General features: G+C 44.2%; 2 protein-coding genes and 1 long non-coding RNA gene across 3 annotated transcripts; 2 read left to right on the top strand and 1 right to left on the bottom strand.

Annotated features, from left to right (window-relative positions):
• Positions 1-44: 44 nt before the first annotated feature.
• On the top strand, positions 45-18900 carry LOC116567862. Its single transcript, XR_004276389.1, has 3 exons — positions 45-388; positions 2659-2771; positions 18788-18900. It is a non-coding gene; the product is annotated as an uncharacterized LOC116567862 (long non-coding RNA).
• LOC116567859 (olfactory receptor 2A12-like) lies at positions 6697-7644 on the top strand. The gene has a single exon (XM_032303202.1). It carries the CDS (start codon positions 6697-6699, stop codon positions 7642-7644), a length of 948 nt encoding a protein of 315 aa, XP_032159093.1.
• On the bottom strand, positions 14268-15215 carry LOC116567860 (olfactory receptor 2A12-like). Its single transcript, XM_032303203.1, has one exon. It carries the CDS (start codon positions 15213-15215, stop codon positions 14268-14270), a length of 948 nt encoding a protein of 315 aa, XP_032159094.1.
• Positions 18901-26993: the final 8093 nt, after the last annotated feature.

Here is a 26993-nt window from a genome sequence, read left to right as displayed (position 1 = left end):
CTCATTCTGAATAGACGGGGAACGGAGGCCCAGACAGAAGGCAGGTGCGAGAACTCATAGTCATGGAAGCATGGCCAGGACTCCTGCCTGGGCTTTCAACACATTATCATATTTAATTCTCCCAGGCACTGTAGAAGGTTGGGAATATTAAGAAATTAATATCATTTTACAGAGGAGAAAGCTGAGGCAGGCTAACAGCAAATTTAAGAGAACAGGCACAAGAAGGTGATAGATCCTGCTTTGAGTTCTGGTTCTGTACTCAGAAGATGTGAGCCCTTGGGCAAGTTCCTTACTCGGCCGGACCTCAACTTCCTTATAGGCAATATGGGTCTGCTCCATTTCCTTTCCAGATACTGTTTGCCAGGACTGGCTCAAGATCTGGCATAGGGTAGGTGCTTCATGGTCAACTCTTTAATTATCATCAGAGAGGCTCAGTAAGTTGTCCGAGGTATTTGACTGGTGGGAGATTGGGGGAGGATTGTGATTTGTCCCAGGTGGTTCAGTAAGCAATAGAGATGTGACTCAAACATGGTCTAATTGATAAGTTGGGGGAACAAGGGTTTGGGAAGTAAGAGGCAAATGAGAAGGAGGCCTTCCTAAAGTTCTTAACATTTCTTCAAGTTGACTAGGTCCAACCCCTTCTCCTCTGGCTGAGCATATCCTCCAAAAGGCTGGAAAAGGAAAGTCAGGTTACTACCCTCCCCCGACCCCCACCCCAACGTGGGTGTTGTTTGCTTTAGCTGTGTCCCCAAAGGCCTCTTTCTTGTAACGTTCTTGTTAACTATGTTCAGAGACATTTGCCATCCTCACCAGGGACAGGGATGGTGGCAGCAAGAGACAGAGGGATGGCCCTTCTTCAGGTCTCCTAGGAAAGCCTGGTGAGGAGCAGGTCCATAAAGCCTCAGCAGCTTGGTCCACTGAGAGGAGCCTGAGATAGCCAAAACTCCCTTTTCCTGTGCCCCAGGACCAGGCAGGCAAGGCCTTCAGGAACCAGAGTTGCCGGGCCAGGTGCAGACAGCTGCACAATGGAGAGAAGGCAGGGGGTTCAGCCTCCAACCTCTCCGAAGTCTCATGTTTTTCTGGAGACTAGGCTGTCTGGAATCCTGATACACTGGACTCAACTGCCCAGGTGTGCTCCTGTTAAGTCTTTTCCTCAAGTTCAAGTGACAGCCTCTCTATGACTTGTTTCTGTGGCTAGCTGAGGGGTGGGATGGTCACTGGGTTTGGGGCTGTGGTCAGGATCCAGGCATGTATAGGGCCTAGGAATCAGAAGTAACCCAGTCCCCTAGTCCCTGGGTCTTCTCTGGACCTCCCCACCAACACCCCCCGGCCCCGATTCCTTATTTCCTAGTGTTCTTACCTCACCACTTCACACTTCAATCCCTGCCATTCCTTCCTTCTTCCTAGACCCCCTTCTTTCTTTCACTCATTTATTTAATAAATATTTATTCATAGTTGCCCTGTGTTAAGCCACTTTCCAAGGGCTAGAAACAGAGAAATGAATCATATAATTTCCTGAGCTCAAGGATCTCCCAGTCTAGCTGAGAGCTATATCCATGAAAGGACAATGATGATAGTTATCTTGGGAGAAGCCTGCAACAATGACAGGGGTCGCCATGATGACTAGGACCCCCCTCCGTGCTCTCTCAAGTCTGGCTTGGGTATTGTCTATTAAGACAGAGACTACTGGGCTGACAGAATCTCAGAAGTTTGTTGTTGTTGTTGTTGTTTTAAACTGAATGATGTCCCCCATCCCATGGAAATCAACTACTACTCTGAGAGAGGCTTTTAGGAAGATTTGCTAAATTCCAGAATGGCAATACTTTCCCATGGATTCTTTTTTTTTTTTTTTTTAAGATTTTATTTGTTTATTTGACAGAGAGAGATCACAAGTAGGCAGAGAGACAGGCAGAAAGAGAGAGAGAGAGAGAGAGAGGAAGGGAAGCAGGCTCCCTGCTGAGCAGAGAGCCCGACGTGGGACTCAATCCCAGGACCCTGAGATCATGATCTGAGCTGAAGGCAGAGACTTTAACCCACTGAGCCACCCAGGTGCCCCCTCTTCCATGGATTCTGTCTGCTTCTAGTGCAATCCTGTGTCTCCTCATACCCATATGATGGGAGCAGATGGAGGGAGCTTTATGATGAGAGAGAGCTTGTGGCTGCCACTTTAGCCCTTTGCCTTTGGAGGATTCCGATCCAGTCTTGTCCAGTGGCTGTCTGAACCTCAGAGGCCATGATTCCATTGAGCAGCTCCTGACAAATCTCAAGATCAAACTGATGCATTGATGGGGAAGTTTGCTTTCTTCACCCTTCCCACGTACAGCCTGTTTGCTGGAAGCCAGTGAAGTTAATAATTAAGAGTTGGCTCTGAAACCACATTGCCTCCACTCCAACCCCAGTTCCACCACACAGACCCCGTTATTTGGACTGAATCACTTCTCTCTGTGTGCCTTTATTTTTCCCTCTGTAAAATGGAGGTCATCGTACTTACCTCAAGGGGCTGTTGTGAAGATGAGGTAGTGTAACAATGCGTGGCACATAGAAATTAGTTAAATATTATCTATTAGTTAATTAGTTAAATATTGTCTATTATTATTATTGTTGTTGTTGTTGAAAAGAAGGTTATAAATTCACCCATATATCCATACTTTATTACAGGTATTCCAACTCAATTGGTGGGAATTAAGTTAACAGGAGGAGGATTTCCCAAGATATTAGATCTCCAGCTGCATATCAGAACCCTCTAGGATTGCTGGGATTATAACTTGCCGGTAAGCACAGGCATCCTGGGAGAAATAGAGGCAGCATCTAGTTGAGGTTTAGGAGTGGGAGATGGCGGTGTAGGTCAGCGGCGGCTTCCTGGTGGGATGATACCTAAGCTGAAACCTGATGTAGGAATAAGGGCTGGCCCACAACGGAGTGCATGTGGGTGGAGGGATGCAGCAGGTGGTACTCTTCCATGCTGAAGACGTCGGCAAAGGTGTGAAGGTGTGACAGAGGTAGACACATACAGGAAATTGGGCACACCTGTATGGAGACTAGGCTTGTATGGAAGGAGATGCACAGGGAGAGGGTTGGGTTCCTGAGACTGAAGAAGTCAGGGGTGGGGGGCAGATCTTTCAGGAAAGGCTCTGTGAATCTGTCTAAAGTGAGGGGTCATGGGGAACACTTAAAACATTTTTAATGGGGGAAAAACAGTGCTTCTTATTGTATTTATTTTGAAATTGATTTTTAGCCAATTTCATGGTAATCAGAGAATATACTCTAAATGACTTCCATCCTTTGGATTTTGGGATCTTAAATTTCTTTTCTTTGTCTGTTTTAAAAGATTTTATTCATTTATTTGACAGAGAGAGAGAGAGAGCACGCGCACACGAATGAGCACAAGCAGGGGGAAGGGCAGGCAAAAGCAGAGGGAAAAGCAGGCTCTTGCCAAGCAAGGAGCCCAGTGTGGGGTTCAATCCCAGGACCCTGGGATCATGATCTGAGCCAAAGGCAGACACTTAACTGACTGAGCCACCCAGATGCCCCCAGGTGTTACATTTCTGATGCAACATATGGTCAATTTTGATAAATGTTTCATGAAGTGACATGTTTTTTTGACTAGTCTCTGCATGGTATATTTTTTTTCTGTTCTTTCTTCCTAGTGCACTGGTGTCCTTAAAATGTGTTCCTCTCCTCCATCCCACCTTTATTGAGCTATAATTGACATAACATTGTGTAAGTTTAAGGTGTGCATTGATTCGATACATTGAAATATTGGAGAATGATTAAGGTGCTTTTCTTGTAAGCAATATGTAGGGTTTTTTAAAACTCAGTTTGAAAATATGACTTTTATTAAAATATTTAGTCCTTTTGCATTTAAAGTAATTGTTTAAGTACTTAAGTTCATATTTACCATCTTTCTATTTATTTTCTATTTGGCCTACCTCTTTTCTGTTTGATTTTTTCCCCTCTCTTTAAAGAACATTATTTTGGATTAGTAACATTTTTTTGTCCATTTTCTACTACTTTAGGTTGTTAGTAATGCATTATTTATTCTTTTTTTTTTTAAAAAGATTTTATTTATTTATTTGGCAGACAGAGATCACAAGTAGGCAGAGAGGCAGGCGGGGGGGGGGGCAGCAGGCTCCCTGCTGAGCAGAGAGCCCGATGTGGGACTCGATCCCATGACCCTGAGATCATGACCTGAGCTGAAGGCAGAGGCTTTAACCCACTGAGCCACCCAGGTGCCCCGCATTATTTATTCTTTTAATGATCTCCTTAGAGATACAACCTAAATCTTGCATATTAAAGCCTAAGGCAAATAATTAATTTTACCATTTTTCCAGTTACACTGCATACTTAGAAAACTCTGACTTTATTTCCCCCTCAATTTCTTGTGTTATTGTTATCATGAACTTTGCCCTTCATTTTTTTAAATTCCACAAGAGTTTATTATTGTTTTATGTTCATTTTAAATTTATATTTACCCACATATTTATCCTTTCCTTGAAGGACTTGCCCTTCTTTTTTGCATTTTCATGTTTCTATCACTTTCTTTTTGTCTGAAGAACTCCCTTCACATAATCTTACTTTTTGTTTGTCTGAAAAAGTTATTTCACATTTAAATTTTTTTTTAATTTTTAGAAGACTTTTGGGAATAATTTCAAATTTATAGAAAGGCTGAAAGAATACTACAAAAAGATCCTGTACGCCCCACACCCAGATTTATTAATTTTTAATAATTTGTCATGTTAATGTTATAATTTCCAGATGACTTGAGAGTAATTTCCAGACATCCCATTCCTTTACCCTTTAATACTTTTGTAAATAGTTCCTGAGAATAAAGGAATATTCTCTTATGTAGTAGTTGTCTAATTCAGGAAATTTAATGACACATATATCTAATCTAATTCATATTTCAGTTTTATCAGTTGTCACAGTAATGTTATTTATGCCATTCGTCCCTTCCCAAATTACATATTGCATTAATTGTTATGCTTTGTTTTTCAGTATCCTTCCCCCTATATTGATTCTCGGCTTGCCTTTCTTTCTTCCTTTCTCCTTTCCTTTCTTTTCTTTCTTCTTTTTTTTTAAAGAGAGAGAGTGCAAGAGAGCGTGTGTGGGGCGGGAGGATGAGTGAGGAGAGAGGCAGAGGGAGAGAGAGAGAGAGTCTTAATCAGGCTCCCTGCTCAGTGCTGAGGGGGACTTGGGGCTTGATCCCATGACCCTGCCATCATGACCTGAGCCTAAGAGCCTCAACGGCCTGAGCCGTGGAGGCACCCCGATTCACCCAGCCTCTTTTTGTCTTTCGTGATGAAGATTTTTTGAAGATTAAAAGCTAGTTATTTTTATGGAGTATCCCTCAATTTAGGTTTCTTTGATGTTTCCTCATAATTAGATTCAGATTTTGCGTTTGGGGCTGAACTAATAAATAAATGCTATATTGTTAGGATTTCCCATACGGAGACACAGTGTGTCTATCTGCTCCTTATTGGTGATGTTAACTGTAATCGCTCAGTTAAGATATTGCCCAGTTTCTCCACTGAGAGCTACTATTTCTTCCTTAGGTAGTTAATAATACTTTATAGATAGAGAGCCTGTAACGATTCCCATTCCATTCCTTATCAAATTCACTTGACATAGAGTTAACGTCCATACCAGTTAGGGTGCTGTCAGAAAACAGAACACATCCGTCGTGTGAACAGGGAAAATCCAATATAAAGAATCATTAACTGGTAAAATGTGGGTAACTATTAAAAAGGATGAAAGAGATCCAGAAATAGCAAGTAGGGGAAAAAAGCAGCTACTATCTCATGGCTGAACGAAAGGACACACGGAGGGGGAACTGAGGATTTAGAACCTCTTTCTCTTTCACCCCTGCTCCTGACCCCCCCCTCCCCCCGCCAAAGACGGATTTCATACTTTTTCAAAGAGGGTGTGGCTACCACAGGGATACCTGTCAGCTGCTGGTGGCCAGGTTTGCATAGGAGTGGCCACTGGATGGGAAGAGTGTGGCCTGAGTGTGTGACTATAGTTGGTCCATTGAGGTCAGTTGAGGTGAGTGCTACTGGCCCTTCCACCAGTCCACTGGCTCTCAAGCTGAGTGAAGGACTGAAGTCCCAACCTCAGTGCCTTCCCGTGGTTAGCACATCACAGTGCCCCTCTAGCGCCCTCTATTGACGAAGCCTCATATTGACTGCCAGCCAAGGAGAAAGGTTTGCGGAATGAGGAGAGGCTTGTAGCGGCACTTCCAGACAAAGGATCTCTAAGGCAAAGGGGAACTTCACCTCTAAAGGTTTGAGGGCTGGAGCTGATGTGCTGTACATCGATTGTTACTAGATGTGGGCAACCAATTTGTCCGTTGAGGGGTGGGGAGTAAGACTGGGGTGATTGCATATGAGCACTTGGCATTCTGTATTCTTAAGGCATTGTATCAGATGCTTTATATATATAATATATAATCCATACACACACACACACACACACACACACACACATATATATATCCTCTACTCCTCATAAAGCCCCTGAGAGATGAGTATTACGAGCGACATTTTACAGATGAGGAGACCAAGGCTCAGAGATGTTAAGTAATTTGCTCAAGACAGTAGAGTCATGGGGGTCAGAATTAAAATCCCTGCCTCTAGGCCCGACATTCTTGCTGGATTCAGATGATGTTTAAACGAGTGTGATTCCCTTATAGGCCCCACCATGTGGACGCCTCCAGGGCAGAACCAAAGCTGGGTTTCTGAGTTTATTCTTCTTGGCTTCTCCAGTGACCCCACATCCAACAGAGTCCTCTTCATTGCCTTCCTTCTCCTTTACGTGAGCTCAGTCCTGGGCAATGCGCTCATCATCAGCCTGATCTGCCTGGACATGCAGCTCCACACACCCATGTACTTCTTCCTCTGCATCCTCTCCCTGCTAGATATGGGCTATGTCAGCACCACCATCCCCCAGATGTTGGTGCATCTCCTCGCTCACTCTCAGACCATCTCCTTCGCTGGCTGTTGGCTGCAGATGTATGTGTTTGGTGCCCTGAGCCTAACTGAGTGTATTTTCTTTGTAGTCATGGCTTATGACCGGTATGTGGCCATCTGCCACCCACTGCATTATACTGTCATCCTCAGTTGGGACCTCTGTACACAGCTGACAGCTGGGACCTGGGCCTGTGGTTTCTTCTTCTCTCTGATCCATACTTTCCTCACCATGAGACTGCCATACTGTGGGCCCAACATGATCAACCACTACTTCTGTGAAGGCCCCTCAGTACGAAGCTTGGCTTGCATGGATACCCACTTCATTGAGATGGTGGACCTGATCATCAGTATCTTCATGGTTCTTGTCCCACTGTCCCTCATTTTGGCCTCCTACATCCGTATTGGCCAGATCATTCTCAAGATCAAATCTACTCAGGGCCGCTGCAAGGCTTTCTCTACCTGTGCTTCCCACCTGACCGTGGTCACACTCTTTTATGCTCCAGCCATATACATCTACATGAAGCCCAACTCCAGCTATTCTCCTGAGCGAGACAAGAAGATCTCACTCTTTTACAATGTCTTCCCTGCCTTCCTCAACCCTGTGGTCTACAGTCTGAGGAACAAGGACATTAAAGGGGCTTTTTTCAAAGTGATGAGGTGGGGTAGGGTGGCCTGGTAAATTAGGAGACAGGAGAGGCCTGAAGTAAAGTGTCCGGTGATAAGGAAAAGGACAGCATTTATGTCTGCAAACAGTACTGCGCATTGGAACAAATATAGCACCTAGTCAGTGGGACAAATGTGGTGCATGAAACCAACAGGGCCATCTTGCTGAACTTGCTACATTGTGGTACAGTGACAAAGAACTCCCTAATCTTCCTGGCTCGCAACAGCAGAAGCTCATTTATGGCTCATTTTCCATGTCAGTTGTAGGTGGACTTTGGCCTTCTGCCATTGTATTCTTGGATCCAATCTGAAAGGGGAGGCTCTATCTGGAATATCCCATTCTTGTAACAAAGAGAAAGACATATGATGGCTCTTAAAGCTCCTGCTCAGAAGTGAAATACATCTCTTTGCTGATATCCTACTGGTCAAAGCAAATCATATGGTCAAACCCAATAGCAAAAGGGCAGGAAGTATTTTCTTCCCACAGAAAAGTAATACATGTCATGTGGCAGCAGTATGGATATATAGTGAAAGCAGCAATAATAGGGGTGGTAATTAATATAATCTACTATAATGACATAGGAATAGGATACATGTAACCAACATGAAACATGGTAATTGTAAATGACATGGTACATGGACACAGTAGAGGGCCAAGATGATGTAGATGATCAAAGTGGTACATGCAAACAGTGAATATATGTAGCCAACATTGAAAATTAAGCCACTGGTATATGGAACCAAGGTAGCCTGATACCTGACTTGGTGCACAGAACCAATGTGGCTCATGGAGTCAATGGTATACTTTGCGTTGTGTTGCAGAAGGACACAGAATCTGACATTAAGAGACCTGGGTTCTAGTTCCAACCTTGTAACTTGTTTTATGACTCTAGACAATTCATTTTCTTTCTCTGAATCTCACTTTACTCATCTATAAAATGATCATCTTAAATGTAATGGTATCCAAGACCTTTGTATCTCTAAAATTCTATGCCACAGAAGGTGGAGTAAATGAAACTTGAATGCGGTAAACTTGTGAATCCTCTCTGAACCACAAAACGGGTTAAGGAGAACCTAGAAGAATAAAAGTTGCTGCATGTGTGTTGTCTTTTGTAAACTACAGTGGGAAGCACACACAGCAGTGACTCTCATTCTTTCAAGGGATTTAAATGACATATGAAGCTAAGAATCCTGGCATGGGGACTCAGAGTTAGCATGAACATGCAGCTTCTTTTCAGGCCTCAGTGGTGGCCCAAAGGCCTCAGGGATGAGTTGATTCAGTTCCAGTATTTCTTGAGCATCCATTTTGGCCAAGTATCAAGGCTTGGGGAAACCAAAACAGATATGTGGAGAGATTTACAGTCATGAAATTACAATGCCAAACCCAATGCCACAGTGACTCTGAAGGACTGATGACCTCATAGGAATGAGGGTACCAGACACAGAGGACCAGACCACCTCTCATCCCACTCCTATTCCCACTGCATACCCCAGCACTTTGTAAGTTCTCCAGAACTTGGAGTCAGGGAGAGGGAGATAGAAATCCCAAGAAAATGAGTATTATTTTTCTCATACTGGAGTGATAGCTCAAAATGGAAACTAAGCTCAGTTATTGAGAAATGAAGTTATAGTTGTCTCAGGACATAAGTAGGTTCTGCAATAGAGAAAAATGGAGGCAAATCTACTTACTGAAAGCTGACAGGTTAAGGCCCTGGTAAGGTTTAAGGTTTAGCTGATACCTGTGGATGAGAGGAGTCACTCTTGCAAAGAGCCAGGAAAATGGCATTTCAGGCAAGCGGATACTAGATACAAAGGCCTCAGGTCAGGAAAGGACTTTGCATTTTCCGAAGAGTTGGAAGAAGTCTCCTATGGTCACCATAAAATGAGCAGGAGAGGTAGAGATGACATTGAGAAGTAGGAAAGAGATAGTCCTAATGAGCCCTATAGAAAGTGTTTACTTTATGCTCAGTGCAGTGGGAATGTTTGGATTCTTACTGAGGAGCAGTGCCGTTTTAGGAGTGATGAACTCCATTGTGGGTGTGGCTTGAGATGACCAGAAAGGAAGTGGGAGAAGAGGTCATTGGGTTGAGAATGTCTGGGAACTCACAGGTGAGGAATGAGAACCAAGAACTTCTCTCTTAGAGAGCGTCAGGGGGTGTGGTGTCCCCAGGGAGAATTCCAGGTTGAGGATACGGTGGGCGCAGTGGCTGAATATGAGGTCAAGATGGCAAAGAGAGACAAAACTGGGGAAAGGGAGAAGTGGGGACTTGGGTAAAAGGAAGGGGGGGGGATATAGAGTCTGAGAATAATGAATGACTAGAGAGCTCAGGGTTTGGGGGTGGTAGAGATTTTGTCTCTGGTACTTAGGTGCAGATTTGGGTGCTAGTATTGTCCAAAAACATTTACTCAGTGATGAAACAGCGCTGGGCTAGGCAGGGCATTTGGGTGGGTGGGTACAGCTGCACCAATGGGCTCCAGTATCTGGCATGACAAAGAGCCAGGCAGCAGTTCCAGAGGGCTTCAGGCAGAAAGTGAAGGGTCTCGTGGGTTTTTGAAGTGTTTCCTTCCCCCATCTGGGGACAGGGCAGGAAGCTATGGGGTTGGTGGAGGGAACTTGGTAGCTGATGAGAGCTTCCTGCTTCAAGCCTTGTGGGGAAGTGGGCTACCTCGATAATGGGGGAGAAGTCTTCTTGGCTGTCGGAGTTCCTTCCAGAAGGTGGGATGTCCACCTGGTGGCTCTTTTACAACTAGACAGTCAGGGATCAGGGTAGTGGAGAGGTGAGTCTAGTGGCTAAAGTGTGATGAGGTTTTATTAGTTTTTCTACAAGGACAGATTGCTACAGTTTGTAATTCAGGGTGATAATGGATTTTATCTTAACAATGATGAACAACCTGTATTTTTAAGCATCAGGGGTGAGGGATGGGGTGGAAAAGAGGTGGTGATGCATTATTTTCAGAAGAATGGCTTGGGATACCTGATGAGGGGTTGGATTGAAGAACACTTACTGAGGGAGGTCTCTGCATGATTTGTGAAGGGGCTTGTCATGGATGGCGGCAGTGAATGGGGAGATGCTGAAAGATGTGACAAAGGAAGAAGGAAGGATACGTGATGCCTTGGTGTGTTGGTGAAATAGAGAAATCAAGAAAGCTAGCAAGGTTTTATTTAAGCCAGCTTTACCTCCATTTTTGCTTCCCTATAGTTCACGGATGGGAGCCAGTTGATTGCCCATTGTCATTCCCAGATCCCTGGCACTGCAGAAAGAAGTCACAGTCCCTGTCCTCTTGGAATTTGGTCTACAAACCAGCACAGTTCATAGGAGGCAGATGTATATTCAGGGATGGAGTTAGAAATTATTATTGTTAGGGATGCCTGGGTGGATCAGTTGGTTAAGCATCTGCCTTCGGATAGGGTCGTGGTCCTGGGGTCCTGGGATGGAACCCTGCATTGGGCTCCCTGCTCAGTGGGAAGTCTGCTTCTCCCTCTGCCTGCTGCTCCCCCTGCTTGTGTTTCCTCTTTCACTCACTCTCTTTGTCAAATAAATAAATAAAATCTTTAGGAAAAGAAATTATTGTTAAATAAATTCTCTGTTAATTTGGGTCTCAATGAATTAGGTTTTCTTTGTTTTTGTTTTTTTGTTTTCTGTTTTTTGCTTTGGTTTTTACTCCCTTCCCAGTCAAATTTCCTTGAATTTTCCCTAGAGGCAACACTCTTGCATTAACTTTTTTCCTAAACACCTGGAATACTGCGCACCTTGAAGTCTAAATTTCCTGTATTCTCCCTGTCCTCCAGAACTCCCCCGGTTCTCTCTAAACCTTAATACCACAACACTGTTCTCCGGCCTAATCGAATCCCTTTGTCCTTCCATTTCTTCCTATTTTGTACCACTATTATCTTGATGTAGCCTGGAAAGCATAACTAACTCCTGTAATATCTCTACTATCCATTCTTTGCCCATGTAATCTGGGGGCTTGGTGTGTCCTGTCAGTCCTTCTGTGTGGGATCTGCTTGCTCTCTCCCAATGCCCAGCATCTCTCCTCGAGCCTCCTTCCTTACTGCTTTTTGAAATATGTTCAGTAAATGTCCTATAACCAGCAGTGAAATGTGAGCCCAAATATTATCCTTCCAAATACAAGTTCTAGTAATAACTGCCATTAATGCCACAATTATTACTACTTGATTTGCTGAGTTCAAAACACCTTCAGTGATATCTGGTTGGGTTGAATCTGTATAACTTTTTTTTTTTTTTAAGATTTTATTTATTTATTTATTTATTTGTCAGACAGAGATCACAAGTAGGCAGAGAGGCAGGTGGGGGTTGGGAAGCAGGCTCCCTGCTGAGCAGAGAGCCCGATGCAGGGCTCGATCCCAGGACCCTGAGATCATGACCTGAGCTGAAGGCAGAGGCTTAACCCACTGAGCCACCCAGGCGCCTCTCTGTATAACTTTTGTTGGAACCATTTTGGTTTTATTGAGGACTATCAGTTAATGGCAGTTCCATAATTCTGAGGTTAAAGAGGCCTGATATTAATCACAACGTGGCTTAATAGTCTCAAATTTCCTTTGTGTTCAAAGCGAGAATCTAACAGTACTTTTCCATGGCATCATTACACTGAATAACCTGTCACTTTTATCCATTAGGTGATTTAGATTTCAAATTCAAAGCCAAATTTGGAACAGGAAAAGCTGGGATAGTTTTGTGGACTATGGGAATTTGGAATCATGACAAGGATAAAATGAATGCCAGGAAGTCCTGCTTCTTTCCTTTTTTTTTTTTTTTTTTTTCCCCTGGTCGTAGAAAGATTGAAGGCAAAACTTGGAGATTTTGTGAAGGTCAGTAGGGGCTCCTCATGAGAGCTTACCTTTCTAATCCAGGCTTCACTGAAGTGTTGCTTTACTTTCTTGCTTCTGGAGTATTGCCTGCCTCTTTTGATAGGTACTGGCTGGTCAGTTCAATTGCTGAGATTCTGTGGAGCAACTTTTCTGTGCCTCCTCCAAGGGGCTGGACAGTCTATGGGACCACAGCTATAGATAGGCAAAGAGTTCTGACACTGGTAAAACAAGCCAGCACCATTATGATCATTATATCCTGCCATTCCCGTCAGTATCCTCTTGAATCGAGTATTCTTGTAACACCATTATTACTCAATTTAGATTTGAAGAAATGTTTATTTAAAAAGCTCTACCCAGGGGCAACTGGGTGGCTCAGTGGGTTAAAGGCTCTGCCTTTGGCTCAGGTCACCGATCCCAGGGTGCTGGAATCAAGCACCGCATGGGGCTCTCTGCTCAGCAGGGAGCCTGCTTCCTCCTCTCTCTCTGCCTGCCTCTCTGCCTACTTGTGATCTCTGTCTATCAAATAAATAAATAAATAAATCTTAAAAAAAAAAAAAAAGTAAAAAGCTCTACCGGAGCGCCTGGGTGGCTCAGTGCGTTAAAGCCTCTGCCTTTCGCTCTGGTCATGATCCAGGAGTCCTGGGATTGAGCCCTGCATTGGGCTCTCTGCTCAGCGGGGAGCCTGCTCCCCGCTCTCTCTCTCTGCCTGCTCCTTTGCCTACCTGTGATCTCTCTCTCTGTCAAATAAATAAATAAAATCTTTCAAAAAATTAAAAAGCTCTAATGTGAGGATATCAGTAAAGGTATCTTTTGAGGAGTGCTGGCTGTTTGTAATCAGGTTCTCTTCATTTGGTATCTTGAAAGGGTGTCATAATTTTTCTGTAGTTTTTCCAATTCAGAGTTCATGAGCTTCTTGGTGACAGACCCAGACTTACTAATTCCACACCAGAATGAAATATAAACAAATGCCAACCTCTTCATTTATAATGTTAGCTATCCTTTCCAGAGAGCCAAGTGGCCCCTCTTTTGAAGCTGAAATGGTCTTGATCAGTTGCTTGGTAATTGTGGTATTAGGAAAGGGAAGTAGAGCATAACAAGAATGGCAATGTTTATATAAAGCGTGCAATGCATCAAGCACTATTTTGAGAACCTTACTTGCATTAACTTCTCACAGCAATCTTACAAGGTGAGGGTTTGCTGCAAAGTATGCACTCTGACCTAGTGTGAAATGGTTTGGGTGATGTTTTATCTGTATACAAGGGGGCCCCTCAAAATATCTCTTCACCACAACAGGGACTCTCCGTGTACCTTGGACCCATACTCCCATGGGAAGTGCTGTATGAACAATGACCGATTTCTGAACCCTATTTCTAAGACCACTTTTCCTTTCTCCTGAGACTGTGTTTCTTTGATCTCTTCATGCTCCTGATTGAGATAAAATAAAGTCACTAATATGGGTCCCGTCAGTCTTCTTGTCCTGGCCATCTTGAGTTGATTTAATAGGCTCAATCCTTAGGAACTCTGCCATTTGATTAGCAAATGTTAATGATGCTTTGTTTGTTCCAGATCCTGGGCTAAGCCCTGGGAAAGAGAAATGAATCACACATAAGTCCTGATTGGCACTTTGTCTACAGTAAAGTTGGGTTTCTTAATGTTTGAAGGTAGCTCAACAAGTCACAGCCAGGCACCTTCCTTATGTATTATCTTCCTTCAGTCAGTGATTCTTGCCTATCCAGTGGGTAATGCAATGGAATGGGGTGGCACTTGTGGTTTCAGTTCTGGCTATGGCCTCCTGTGCTCTGGTGGCCTCACTCAGAGGCCCTGCCCCAGCCTGTTAACTTGAGGAAAGCCCTCTTCACGTCTTTGTTTCTAAGGCTATAGATGATGGGATTGAGAAAGGCAGAGATAACATTGTAGAACAGAGCCAGTTTCTTGTCCCTCTCTGGGGAGGCATTGGCCCCAGGATTCATGTACATAAACATGGCAGGTCCACAGAACATGGTGACCACAGTGATGTGGGAGGCACAGGTGGAGAAGGCCTTGAGTCGACCCTGGGTTGAGCGGATCTTCAAGATGGTGGCAAAGATGCAGACATAAGAGGCCAGAATGAAGGAAAGGGGTACCAGGAGAAGGATGAAGCCCAGGATGAAATCCACTTGGTCATTGAGGGATGTGTCTGCACAGGCCAGCTTCAAAACAGCAGGGACCTCACAGAAGAAGTGATTGATCTCATTGGGGCCACAGTAGGGCAGACGCATCGTGAAGACAGTGTAGATTAGGGAACAGCTGATTCCCCACAATCCACAAAAGACCACCATTGCCCCACACAGCCATGGGGTCATGATAATCTTGTACCTGAGTGGATAACAGATGGCTACATATCTGTCATAGGCCATGACAGAGAACAGCCAGCCCTCAGTGATGCCCAGCACCAGAAAGATGTACATCTGGGCCACACACCCAACATAGGAGATAGTTTTCTTCTGGCAGATCAGATGTACCAACATCTGGGGCACAGTAGTGGTGACATAGCTCATGTCCAACATGGAGAGGACACTGAGGAAGAAGTACATGGGTGTGTGGAGGTGGGAGTCCATGTGGATCAAGGTGACAATGAGCCCATTGCCCACAAGTGTAGAGAGATAGAGAAAGAAGAAGATGTTGAAGAGGATTACATTAATGTAGGGATCCCTGGAGAAGCCCAGAAGGATGAATTCAGACACGAAGCTGTGGTTGTCCCAGGGGAAGTTCTGCATTCTCCTTCAGCTGCAGGAAGAGAAAGAGAACTACTAGTAACCCAGCATAGGGTGCACATTCAGGTACCATGACAATCACTTGCTGACAAATTCAGTGATTACTTGCGTACTACTTGGAAGTAATATGAAGTCAGAGACTGAGGTCTAGCCAGAACGAGGCTAACTTTGGGGAGGGTAAAGGGAAGGAAATCTTCTTGGTATTCTCTATTTCTCAGGCCCAAATCTTTTTTTTTTTAAGACTGCCAGAGACTCATTTTATTATATCAGCCCCAGTAAGGCCACCTGCTTTCTTGTCATTCAGGAGCTACCATCACATAGTACATTGGGATTCTTCTCCCCTAGTCCTGGCTATAGAGGGGGGTGATGATCTGGAGTTCTCCCATCCATCTTCTCAAAAACCAAACACTCAGAACACTTTTCTTTGGTCCTCTAACCTTCCCATGATTACAGATATATAAAGGGGGTGAGTCAGAAATATGGGAGGATATATGAATCCAAAAATGTTAAAAGTTTTTAGAAAATTTTACCCATGTCTGTGTTTCTTAAATCTTTTGTCTCTGGAAGCTTCTTCACATGTGATTTTATTTGAGTTGAAGTTGTTCACCACTCTGCCTTCTCCTGGCTTTACCAACGAATTAAGGGAGGAATCTGCCTGATTGACCCTAAAACTATAAGAGAGGTAGAATAATAACCAGGTTTTTGTTGATGTTGTTTATTTGTTTGTTTGCTTAAAGGCAGCTTCAGTATCTCTGAATCCTTGCAACCTGGTGGGAAGCCCCTCCCAACCTATCCGTTGGAGTTCTTTCTTTCTTGCAGTTGAGGTTTATGCTTGGAATAGAGACACATTTAAAGGCTGTGCATGGATTCAGTTTATATCTTAAAAGATAGAGCTGTTTCCTTGATTGTGGTGCATAGAAGGTGGTGTGTTCTAGTGGAGCATGGGATTTGGAGTCAGAAGACTTGACTTCAAGTCTTGATACTTCAACTATGACTCTGTTCAAGTAATTTAATCTTGCTGAACCCATTTCCTTCTTTGTAAGTTCTGTGTAATACCTACCAGGAAGAGATCTTGTGAGAAGGAGTACATAATAGGTGTGAAGCCTCTAGCACTATGACTAGGACAGAGCAGGAGCTTAGTAATGTAAGTTCCCATCAAATTCCCTTCCTTATGGTGTCATTCATCAAATGGTCAATAAACACTAATTGAGCAACTCTTATGTACCAGGTTCCATTCTAGGAGGCAAAGAGAAGAGGACAAACAAATTATATTCTTAATTCTCAGGGAGCTTACAATCTGGTTGGAGAAATAGAGGAATAGAGACATAAACCATATTCCAATGTGTTAAGCACTATGATGGAAATATGTGCTAGCAGTCAAACCTCTTTGCTAAGCATTAGGAATACAATAATAAAACTCTCTGACCTCAAAGACCATGCATAGAAAGGAGACTGGTAAGCAATGAATGGCAGTCAAATGATAATTGCTAATAGAAGTAAGTACAGGGCATCACCGGAGCCCATTACAGAAGCAGCTAGGTAGTCTTTGGGAGTTAGACTTCTCCAAGAAGAGGACACATGATGTGAATCTTAAAAGATGAGCAAGAATTAACTAAGTAAAGAACTGAAGGAAGAGTTTTTAAAAAGATGGAGTAATAGTTGTAAAGGACCATAACTAAGGGAGAGCTTTGTGAAAACACGGAGCACAAACCATAAACACGGATGCAGTCAGGCATCCACAGAGCACAAGCCCTGCACAAGGTAAGAGGAAAAAGACTGATGGGTATTAAGGAGGATTGCATGGAGTACTGGGTGTTATATGCAAACAATGAATCGTGGACCACTACATCAAAAACTAATGATGTGCTGTATGGTGACTACCATAACATAATAAAAAAATCAAGGGTATTATATACCTTGATAAGGAGCATGGAGTTGATCATTTAGGTCATGGCAAGTTGCAGATGAGTTTTAAGCAGAGAAGTAATTCACTGAGGCTTAGGTTTTAGAGATATCACTTCTTGGGTGGAAGTTAGAAGAAGACATTGGAGGAAGACCACTTGAGGGTTATGGGGAAAAGGCAGAAGCAATGGAACATTCTAGACAATGAAGAAGAGAAGAGAGATTAGAGAGAAGTATAGGAAGTAGAAGCAACAGAACTTGGTATCTGAGAGGTTCGGAAGGTGAGTAAGAGGGAGGAGACAAAGACGAACTTGACGTTTCAGGCTTGGGAACCATTTCAAGACAAAACTTGGGTAGAGGTGGAGAAGGAGGAGATGGCATGGGGCAGAAAGTAACTGGCAGGTAATGATTAACTCTGTTACAGACATAGAGCTTGAAACATAGGGTAGCCTTGGGAATCTCCCCATCAGACAATAGGACAGATAACCTTAAAACTCAGGATGGAGATTTAAGTGGAAGATCAAAATTTGGGAGGTAAATAAAGTCAAAATGGATAAGAACCCTCCTGGACACTTCAGATAAACCGCAAGGGATCAAAAGCTGCAACCTGGGATGTAAGCGTCCCTCAGAATAATATACTGCTTAAAATATAATAATGAGGAGTTGTGCTGGTCATGCAAGCATGCTTAAAGATGACCTTGAGAAAAACATGTACTAGCAGTGGGCCTCTGGTGGAGAGGATGATATCCGTCCTTGAAGCCCAGCAACTGGGGGTGCCTAGCTCGCTCAGTGTGGAACACTGCCTGCTTCCCTTTCTTGTTGTCTCCGCTGCCTCAGAGAAAGCCTGCTGTTAAGATAATTCCTTTAAGTGTGCTTGGGCTACTACAAATTCCATGCACACCGTATTCTTTTTCTTGTTTACCTGTAAGATCTATGATGAATGTATAACCTTCTTCTCCTTTGTTGGTTGCTATCTTGTATCTAATAAAGAGGGGACTGAGGAGTTGTTCAGGGCGACAGTCCTTTCAGCTGTCATCCCCTGCTCCCTTTCTCTTACAGCTGACTTGTTTGTGCCTCATTCTTCCCCTGAGCACTGGAAGTGGCCCTGGGGCACAGATCCCGGAGAGGTCAGCAGTGGAAGAGCCAGGGTTTGAGCAAGAGCAAGCCGCAAACTGAGGGAGCTGGCATCTCCCAAAGGGCACACGGTGCCAGACACTACAGAGAGGGCAGGAGGAGTAAAACTTTAAAAATATAATAATGTGGAAATTATTCTTGGCTTGTAAGTGGGAAATGTTGGTGGAGCGATGTAGGTGGAAATCAGACACCAGTAGGTTTGAGAAGTGAACTAGGTGGTGAAGTGGAGTAAGGAGGAGGTATCTAAGGTTGGGACATAAGATGGGAGGAGTGTTTTGCTTATGTTGCTGTTTTTTAAGAGAGAGGGGAGTTCGGAATATATGTACACTGCAGGGGAAGCTGAAAGAGAGAGAGGGACAAGTGACATTGCAAGGCCTCTGAGGCAGTGGGCAGCTGCAGGACGAAGGGCACAAGTCATGAGAGGCAGCTTTAGGAAGAGTACAAATGGAAGGGAAGGAGGTAAGAATGAGTTGCATACAGATCAGAAAATTCAAGAGCATCTTCCCCTGGACCAATCAGTCTCATGACTTCTTTCACAGCCTCTTACATAGATGGTGAGGAAGACAACCTAATCCAGTGGTTGAATCTCAAGTGGATAGAACAAGAAGCTGATGTCAAGAAAAGAAATGTTGGGGGTGCCTGTGTGGCTCAGTGGGTTAAGCCTCTGCCTTCGGCTCAGGTCATGATCCCAGGGTCCTGGGATCGAGCCCCGTATTGGGCTCTCTGTTCAGCGGGGAGCCTGCTTTTCCCCTCTCTCTGCCTGCCTCTCTGCCTACTTGTGATCTCTGTCTGTCAAATAAATAAATAAAATCTTTAAAAAAAGAAAAAGAAAAGAAAAGAAATGTTGTAGCACAAAGTTAAAATCCTTTGTTCCTTCCTTAGGTTGAAAAAGCCAACCATAACAGCATAGGTGGGGTAGCAGTTCATTGGGCAATAACTGAGGACTGAAAGTGGATCAGTGTAAGGACACTTTCTAATAAGTCAATGTTACGGGCACATGGGTGGCTCAGCGGGTTAAAGCCTCTGCATTTGGCTCAGGTCATGATCCCAGGGTCCTGGGATTGAGCCCTGCATCGGGCTCTCTGCTCAGCAAGAGCCTGCTTCCTCCTCTCTCTCTGCCAACTTGTGATCTCTGTCAAATAAATAAATAAAATCTTAAAAAAAAAAAAAATAAAAAGTCAATGTGAGTGACAACATTGAGAAAGGATGCTGACAGATAACAAAAGGTATTTTGGAACCATATCTGCAGTAGCCAGACTTCCTATGGGGGCAGGTTTCTCATTTCTGGGGCCACATTTTTTTTTAAAGATTTTAATTATTTATTTGACAGACAGAGATCACAAGTAGGCAGAGAAGCAGGCAGAGAGAGACGGGGGAGGAAGCAGGATCCCTGCCGAGCAGAGATCCCGATGCCGGGCTCGATCCCAAGACTCTGGGCTCATGACCTGAGCCGAAGGCAGAGGCTCTAACCCACTGAGCCACCCAGGCACCCCTCTGGGGCCACATTTTAAAGGGAGTGTGGCTATGTTGAAACAGGTTATAAAGAAAGGTCTGGAAGCCACATCATATGAGGGAGAGTTGAAGCAATTGGGGATGTTTGCCACGTGGAATGAAAGGTGAAAGGCATTCTGGAAGCCAAGGGCTGACTCTCTGAAAAGCTTTCACATGGAAGACTTATCTCAGACTTGTTCTGGGTGGTCTCAAGAGTACAGTTCGGAGTTACATTAGGGAGGCAAGATTCAATGTAATGTAACCAACTTACATTAGTCAGGGCAGTCCACTGATAGAATCAGTTGGCCTGGAAGGCTGTGAACTTGCTGACGCCATGATAGGATCAAACAAAATGTCAAAATGCTAATGAATCATTGAACATTATGTCAAACACTAATGAGGTACTATATGTTGGCCAATTGAATTTTTAAAAAAGTACACAGTTATATTACCGAAGAAAAATGTCAAAATGCATTGTGACCGATCTGCTGATGGGGCAGGAGTTTCTTTGGTCTACTCTATCTGGAAGAGTTAAGGACTTTGCCATCCCTCTGTGCTCTCTTTCCAGCTCCATCTGGACGTGATGTCTGATGCCTGGACAATTGCAGTAGGCTCTCGGTAGGCATCCCATCCCCGGTCCTTGCTACACACACAGTGACCAGAATATGGTACAGAATTGAGGAAAAGAGGAGTGTAGCGGGAGAGGGGATAGAAGGACCAGGAATAGATGAATGGCCTCCAAGTCCACTGTGAGGCTTCTCGGCAGCTACCCCAGGGTCTGGCCTGGAGCTGACCAGAGAGGAATGATAGGATATTAATATCCTGTTTGGAAGCATTCATCTCCCTCCCCTTCCCAGTTAAGAGCATTGCAAGTCTTCCTAGTTCTAACATCTCCCTCCGGCTCCTCTCCTCTATAACTTGTCATCCCCACTTTCATCTCTCCTACCAAGGCCTTGTCCTAGATTCTCCATGGAGAGCCAACTGTGTTAGCTCCACAGCAGCAAGCCTGCACTTCCTTCCACCTCTCTCCCCCTCAACTGAGGAGCACACCCAAAAGACAAGGAGAGAGAGAGAGAAGGACAAAGAGACAGACGGGTCACTGTACAGAGAGAAATCAATGTCACAGGAAGACAAAGGTCAGGAAGTTGAGCAGTTGCCTAGGAGGACCTGAAGTGGATAGAAAGGAAGGAGTCAGGCATCCAGTGAGACAGGCGGGGACAGGCATGGGTACCCAGGGAAGGGACTGCATGGCTTGGGCCCCTGCCTCTGCCCCTTCTCTCCTTACCTGACACTGGGCTCAGTGTGGGATGAGTTGCGAGCCTGCTAGGTCCCTCTCTTGTATTCTGCTCCTGATCCTCAGGGAAGACAAATCAAGTAGCTTCCTAATGAGCCTCTGTGTTGTGGGATTCTCCAGGGCCCATCACAGCGCTCCCAATCCCTGACCACACTTCATCTCCCCAGACTGGCGCTCAATGCCTACAATGCCCAGGTCTCCAAGCCTCCTAGCTCAGTACCTCTCTGCTCTCCACAGGCTTCCTCCTACTCTGCCTTCAAGTCCAAGGGGACAGAGGGGTGGGTGTCAGTTACCCTAAGTGCATGGATTGAGAAGTGCAAGACATAAGGGTTAGGCAGGCAGGCTAGGGAAGTCTTCCATGGACCATAAAGAATCCACAGAGGTTTTAGGAAAAGGAGGATGGCAAGGAAGGGCTCTGTTCTGCTCTCAGTCCCCGGGGCCCTGATGCACTCTCTCCATCGTGCCCTGCTGGGTACTGGCCTGTATTGTGCTCTGACATCCTGTGCCCCCCAAAGACTGTGGCTCCCTGCAGGGTAGAGAATATACCCCCAACAATTGTGAGCTCTTACACAGAACCTGGCTCAGGATGAACAATTGATAAATATTGCACATGGGAGCAAAGTCCTGACCAGTTGGAAGGTCTGAACTCAAATCCTGGTTCTGCCACTTACTGATAATATAGTATTGGACAAGATATCAGCCTCCCTGTACCTCAGTTTTTGGACCAGTAAAATGAGGCAATAACAGTATAGGGTAGCTGTGGGGATTAAATATGACTAGTAGGAGGATGGACAGTGGTAAAATATGCATATTGTTTATGCTTGACATGACTCCCTCGTGTATGTCAGATGGTTGATGTGCTTGACCTACAAACATGTATTTCCACGAGACTCTGAGTGATCAGGCCCTACAACATCTCCTTCTCAATCTGCTTTTTGTTTGGAGCAGGACACATAGAAGGTACCTCATAATTGTGGACAGAATCTGTCCCAAGCATGGTTGGGGGAGACAACCCCTTGGGTGACTTAAGGTGAGAAGTCTGAAGTAGCCTTCTTTGATTTGAAATCACTGTCACTGGAGTCCAACACTAGTGCTACTTGGAGATGGCAAATGGAGTTGTCTTATGTTCAAACTCTGGTTGGTGGCAACTGCCTAGAACACCAATCAGGACAGATGCTGAGCCACCTCAGGCTCACTGAGAAAGACTGCCATGATTGATCAGTAACAGCTGCTATGAGCACTGGAGGGAGGTTAGTGGAACATGTTGTAGATATTAGTATGGTGTTTCAAAAGCCCCCTTCAAGTTTTTATCATTCTTTTTATTAGTATGTGCGATTCAATTCAGCAAAGTGAGTATCCTGTCCAACACTGCCTGTGCCCATCCAGGGGAAAACCTCAGCTGACTTTCATCCTCCTATCTGCAAACTCCCTCTATGTTTTTGTTGAAGAGAAAGAAAAAAGAACGCATTAGTTATGTTGAACAGAGCAGGGAAAGGGGGTAACACCTTGCAGCCCATTTTCCTGCCAGTTGCCACCCATTTCTTTGCTCCCCTCTGGAGGAAGTGGTATGCAGTTCCTCTCCCTACTTCATGTCCTACATTCTTGCCCCAAAACACTGTAGTCAGGTTTCACCATCATCATGTCACTGTGCCTGTTGGTTTGGCAGTGGTGGCCAAGAGGCAATCTCAGCTTCTAATTAAACAGAATGAAGGTTTTCTTCCCTAATGAAAGGATTCCCCCTTTGAGCACTAGAACCTCCAAACACACGAAACCTGAAGTTGCAGAGAGGAAGCAGAAATTTCTCCAGAGTTTTAATTCATGCATTCGAGAGAGGGACCACTCCCATCACACCTGGATCCGTATGTCCCTTCAGAGGAAGATGGTACCATATAGTGATTGCTGGATTAAATCACAAACTGCGTTCTTTACAACAACACTAGAAACTTACAGGGTGTTTTCTCCCATGTGACATGATAACGGAACCTTCAGTAGTAACTCTTTCATCCCATTAGACCCAGATGTTTCTGGGTGTTTGGGCACAATGAGAGACCATTGAGTTTTGTGAGTGTAAGGTCATTGTCATATACATATATATACACACAGGCATATATAAAAATATTTTTTGAGATAAAGTGTGTCTCTTGTTCAGAGATGATGCTGCAAGGGATACTATGGCGATGGAGAACACTGTGCTCACTATGATAACATATGCTGTAATAACTGGTAACATATGCTCACTGTGCATGTGTATGTAGCACACGTTTGTGTTCGTGTTCTGGGTCGTGGAGAGGCACATCCACATGACCTTCTCTAGATCCCACATCATTAATCCTCCAATCTTCTCCTTTCCAAGTTTCTCCCATCCCATTAGCAACTGCCCATGAAATAGTGTATAGCCACACCGAGGGGCCTCTCTTATTCCCTGTAAAGCAGATAGGCAGATATACACTTAATATGTGATTCCATTTCTACAAGTTTCTTTTTCTTTTAAGAGTTTATGTATTTATCTGGCAGAGAGGGAGAGCTCAAGCAGGGAGAATGGCAGGCAAAGGGAGAGGAAGAAACACACTGCCAGTGAGCAAGGAGCCCGATGCGGGGCTCGATCATGTTGGGTCCATGGTCAAAGGAAGGAGACTGATACAAAGCGAAGGTCAAGCCTTTGCTTTATTTCGCGCCAAGCATCGAGAATCAAACCCACCGTTCGGGGCCTTCTCTTGCAAAGAGACGACCTCTCCCTGCTTTACAGACTAACTTTTATAGAGCAAAGTCCATGTGGTTGAGCCTGGCCACACACAGGTGTCCAATTGAATTACAGTTCACCCTATAGTAGCTATTTGAACTAGCCTATCGCTCTGGTCAGTATTGGCGCCTAAAAGGCGCCCAAAAGGCGCCCAAAAGGCAGGGCCCACGTTCTTTGGTTGTCAGGGAGATAGTATGTACACTTTACTAATTTGGTATTTCCACCTGGCCTGACTCGTCCTTGCATTCTGGGCTCTGTTATCTCTCCCTGACCTGACACGTCCTGGTATTTGGGGTGTTTTATCAGGGGCTGGTTGGCCATATTTTACCCTTTTCCCAGACCCGTTTCTAAGTGAGTTCCTCTGGGGGGCAGGGTCAATCTAAGTTCACTGCATAAACAACAAAATGGCTGTTCTACCGAGGTGGGGCTGCTTGGTCTAAGTAGATTCCAGTGATGAAGTTCTAGAATATAAGTGAGGTTCCGTGGGATGGAATCCGGAGCCGATGACCAAGAAAGAATTCTTGAGACATCTTTGGTGCAGAGTGGTGGTTTATTAAAGCACAGGGACAGGACTCATGGGCAGCAAGAGCTGCTGCCCCAGGATTGTGAGGGGTGGCAGGTTATATACTATGGGGTTGGGGAGGTAAGGAAAAAGAGAGGTTTCAAAAGAACTTTCATATGCTAAAGATACGGGAGGCCTTGAGGCCTTGCCATTGTCAAGGTTTTTCCCTCTAACAACATATTAACATTAAGATAGTTGGGAGATTCCTAAAGAATGCCACATCTGTCCCACCCAGGAGTGGGGGTGCAGGAAGGTTGCATGGTGTCAGCTTTTGCTTCGTTCTCAGCCAGCCTTCTTCTTCTTTTTTTTTTTAAATTAAATTAATTTATTTATTTTCAGAAAAACAGTATTCATTATTTTTTCACCACACCCAGTGCTCCATGCAATCCGTGCCCTCTATACTGATCCCTCATCACCACACCCTGGGATCAGGACCTGAGCCTAAGGCAGATGCTTAATCAGCTGAGCCACCCAGACATCCCCATTTCTGTAAGATTCTTGAAATGACAAATTAAAGTGATAGAAAACAAGTCAATAGGTAACAGGGTGAGAATTTTGGGGAGAGATGACTACAAAGGGGGTAACATGAGTGTCTATGGAAATGGAACAGTCTGTGATAAAATATCATAGAACTCATACTGGTTTGCTAGGACAGCCATAACAAAATCCCTCAGACTAAAAGAATTAAACAAAGGAAATTCATTTTCTCACAATTGGAGGCTGAAAGTTCAAGGCCAAGTTGTTGGCAGGGTTGGTCTCTTCTAAGGCCTCTCTCCTTCGCTTGCAGACATCTGCCTTCTTGCCAAGTCCCCACAGGGTTTTTTTCTCTGTGTGCAAACATCCCTGGTGTCTCTCCGTGTGTCCTGATTTCCTCTTTTTATAAGGACCCCAGTCAGATTGGATTAGGGCCCACCATATGACATCATTCAACTTTAACTACCTCTTAAAGGCTCTATTTCCAACTGTAGTTATATTGCAGATTAGGGCTTTGACATGTGAATTTGGTGAGGGACGGGGGAGACACAATTCAGTTTGGAACAAAACTTCCACAAAAGCTAAATGCATATTAAAAAAACTGGTGGAATCTGAATAATGTCTTTGGTTTAGCATCTTGGCTCTTTCCATAGTTTAGCGACTGTGGCCATGGCTTCTATGAACACTGGGGTACAGATGGCCTTTCTTTTCATTACATCAGAATCTTTGGGGTAAATACCCAGTAGTGCAATTGCAGGGTCATAGGGAGGCTCTATTTTTAATTTCTTAAGGAATCTCCATACTGTTTTCCAAAGTGGCTGTACCAACTTGCATTCCCACCAACAGTGTAAGAGAGTTCCCCTTTCTCCACATCCTTTCCAATATTTGTTGTTTCTTGTCTTGTTAATTTTGGCCTTTCTAAGTGGTGTAAGGTGGTATCTCATTGTGGTTTTAATTTGAATATCCGTGATGGCTAATGATGATGAACATTTTCATGTGTCTGTTAGCCATTTGTATGTCTTCTTTGGAGAATTATCTGCTCATGTCTTCTGCCCATTTTTTGATATGATTATCTGTTTTTTTTTTTAATTTTTAAAATTTTATTTATTTATTTGACAGACAGAGATCACAAGTAGGCAGAGAAGCAGGCAGAGAGAGAGAGAGAGGAGAAAGCAGTCTCCCTGCTGAGCAGAGAGCCCGATGTGGGGCTTGATCCCAGGACCCTGAGATCATGACCTGAGCCAAAGGCAGAGGCTTCAACCCACTGAGCCACTCAGGTGCCCCTGATGATCTGTTTTTTGGGTGTTGAGTTTGAGGAGTTCTTTATAGATCTTGGATGTCAGCCCTTTGTCTGTAGTGCCATTTGCAAATATCTTCACCTATTCTGTGGGTTGCCTCTTTGTTTTGTTGACTGTTTCTTTGCCGGGCAGAAGCTTTTTATCTTGATGAATCTACCTGATTTCAAGCTTTACTACAAAGCTGTGATCACCAAGACAGCACGGTACTGGCATAAAAACAGACACATAGACCAGTGGAACAGAGTAGAAAGCCCAGATTGGACCCTCAACTCTATGGTCAACTAATCTTCGACAAAACAGGAAAAAATATACAGTGGAAAAAAGACAGTCTCTTCAATAAATGGTGCTGGGAAAACTGGACAGCTATATCTTGATGAATCTAATACCTTTACCTTTTTAAAAATTTATAATCAATTAATTAACATACAGTGTTATTAGTTATTAGGATTATTAGTTTCAGAGGTTTTCAGAGATAGAGTTTAATGATTCATCAGTTGCATACAACACCTAGTTCTCATTACATCCAGTGCCCTCCTTAATGACCATCACCCAGTTACCCCATCCCCCCACTTACCTTCCATCCAGCATCCCTCAGTTTGTTTCTTTTGAAGAAAAAAAAAAATATTTATTTATTTATTTATTTCAGAGGGAGAGAGTTTGCAAGCACAAGCGGGGGGGATGGGCAGAGGGAGAGGAAGAAACAAACCCCCCGAAGAGAAGGGATCCTGATGCAGGACTCAATCCCAGGACCCTGAGGTCATAACCTGAGCTGAAGGCAGATGCCTAACCACCTAAGGCACCCAGACACTGTTTTCTATGTTTTCTATGTTAAGAGTCTCTTACATAACACAATAAAAAAAAATTTTTTTAATCAGCTTATTGAAAA

Source organism: Mustela erminea, chromosome 10 (assembly GCF_009829155.1).
Source record: "Mustela erminea isolate mMusErm1 chromosome 10, mMusErm1.Pri, whole genome shotgun sequence".
NCBI classification, from domain to species: domain Eukaryota; kingdom Metazoa; phylum Chordata; class Mammalia; order Carnivora; family Mustelidae; genus Mustela; species Mustela erminea.
The sequence above is the reverse complement of the archived record's forward strand: the minus strand, read 5'-3'. Positions and strand labels throughout refer to the sequence as shown.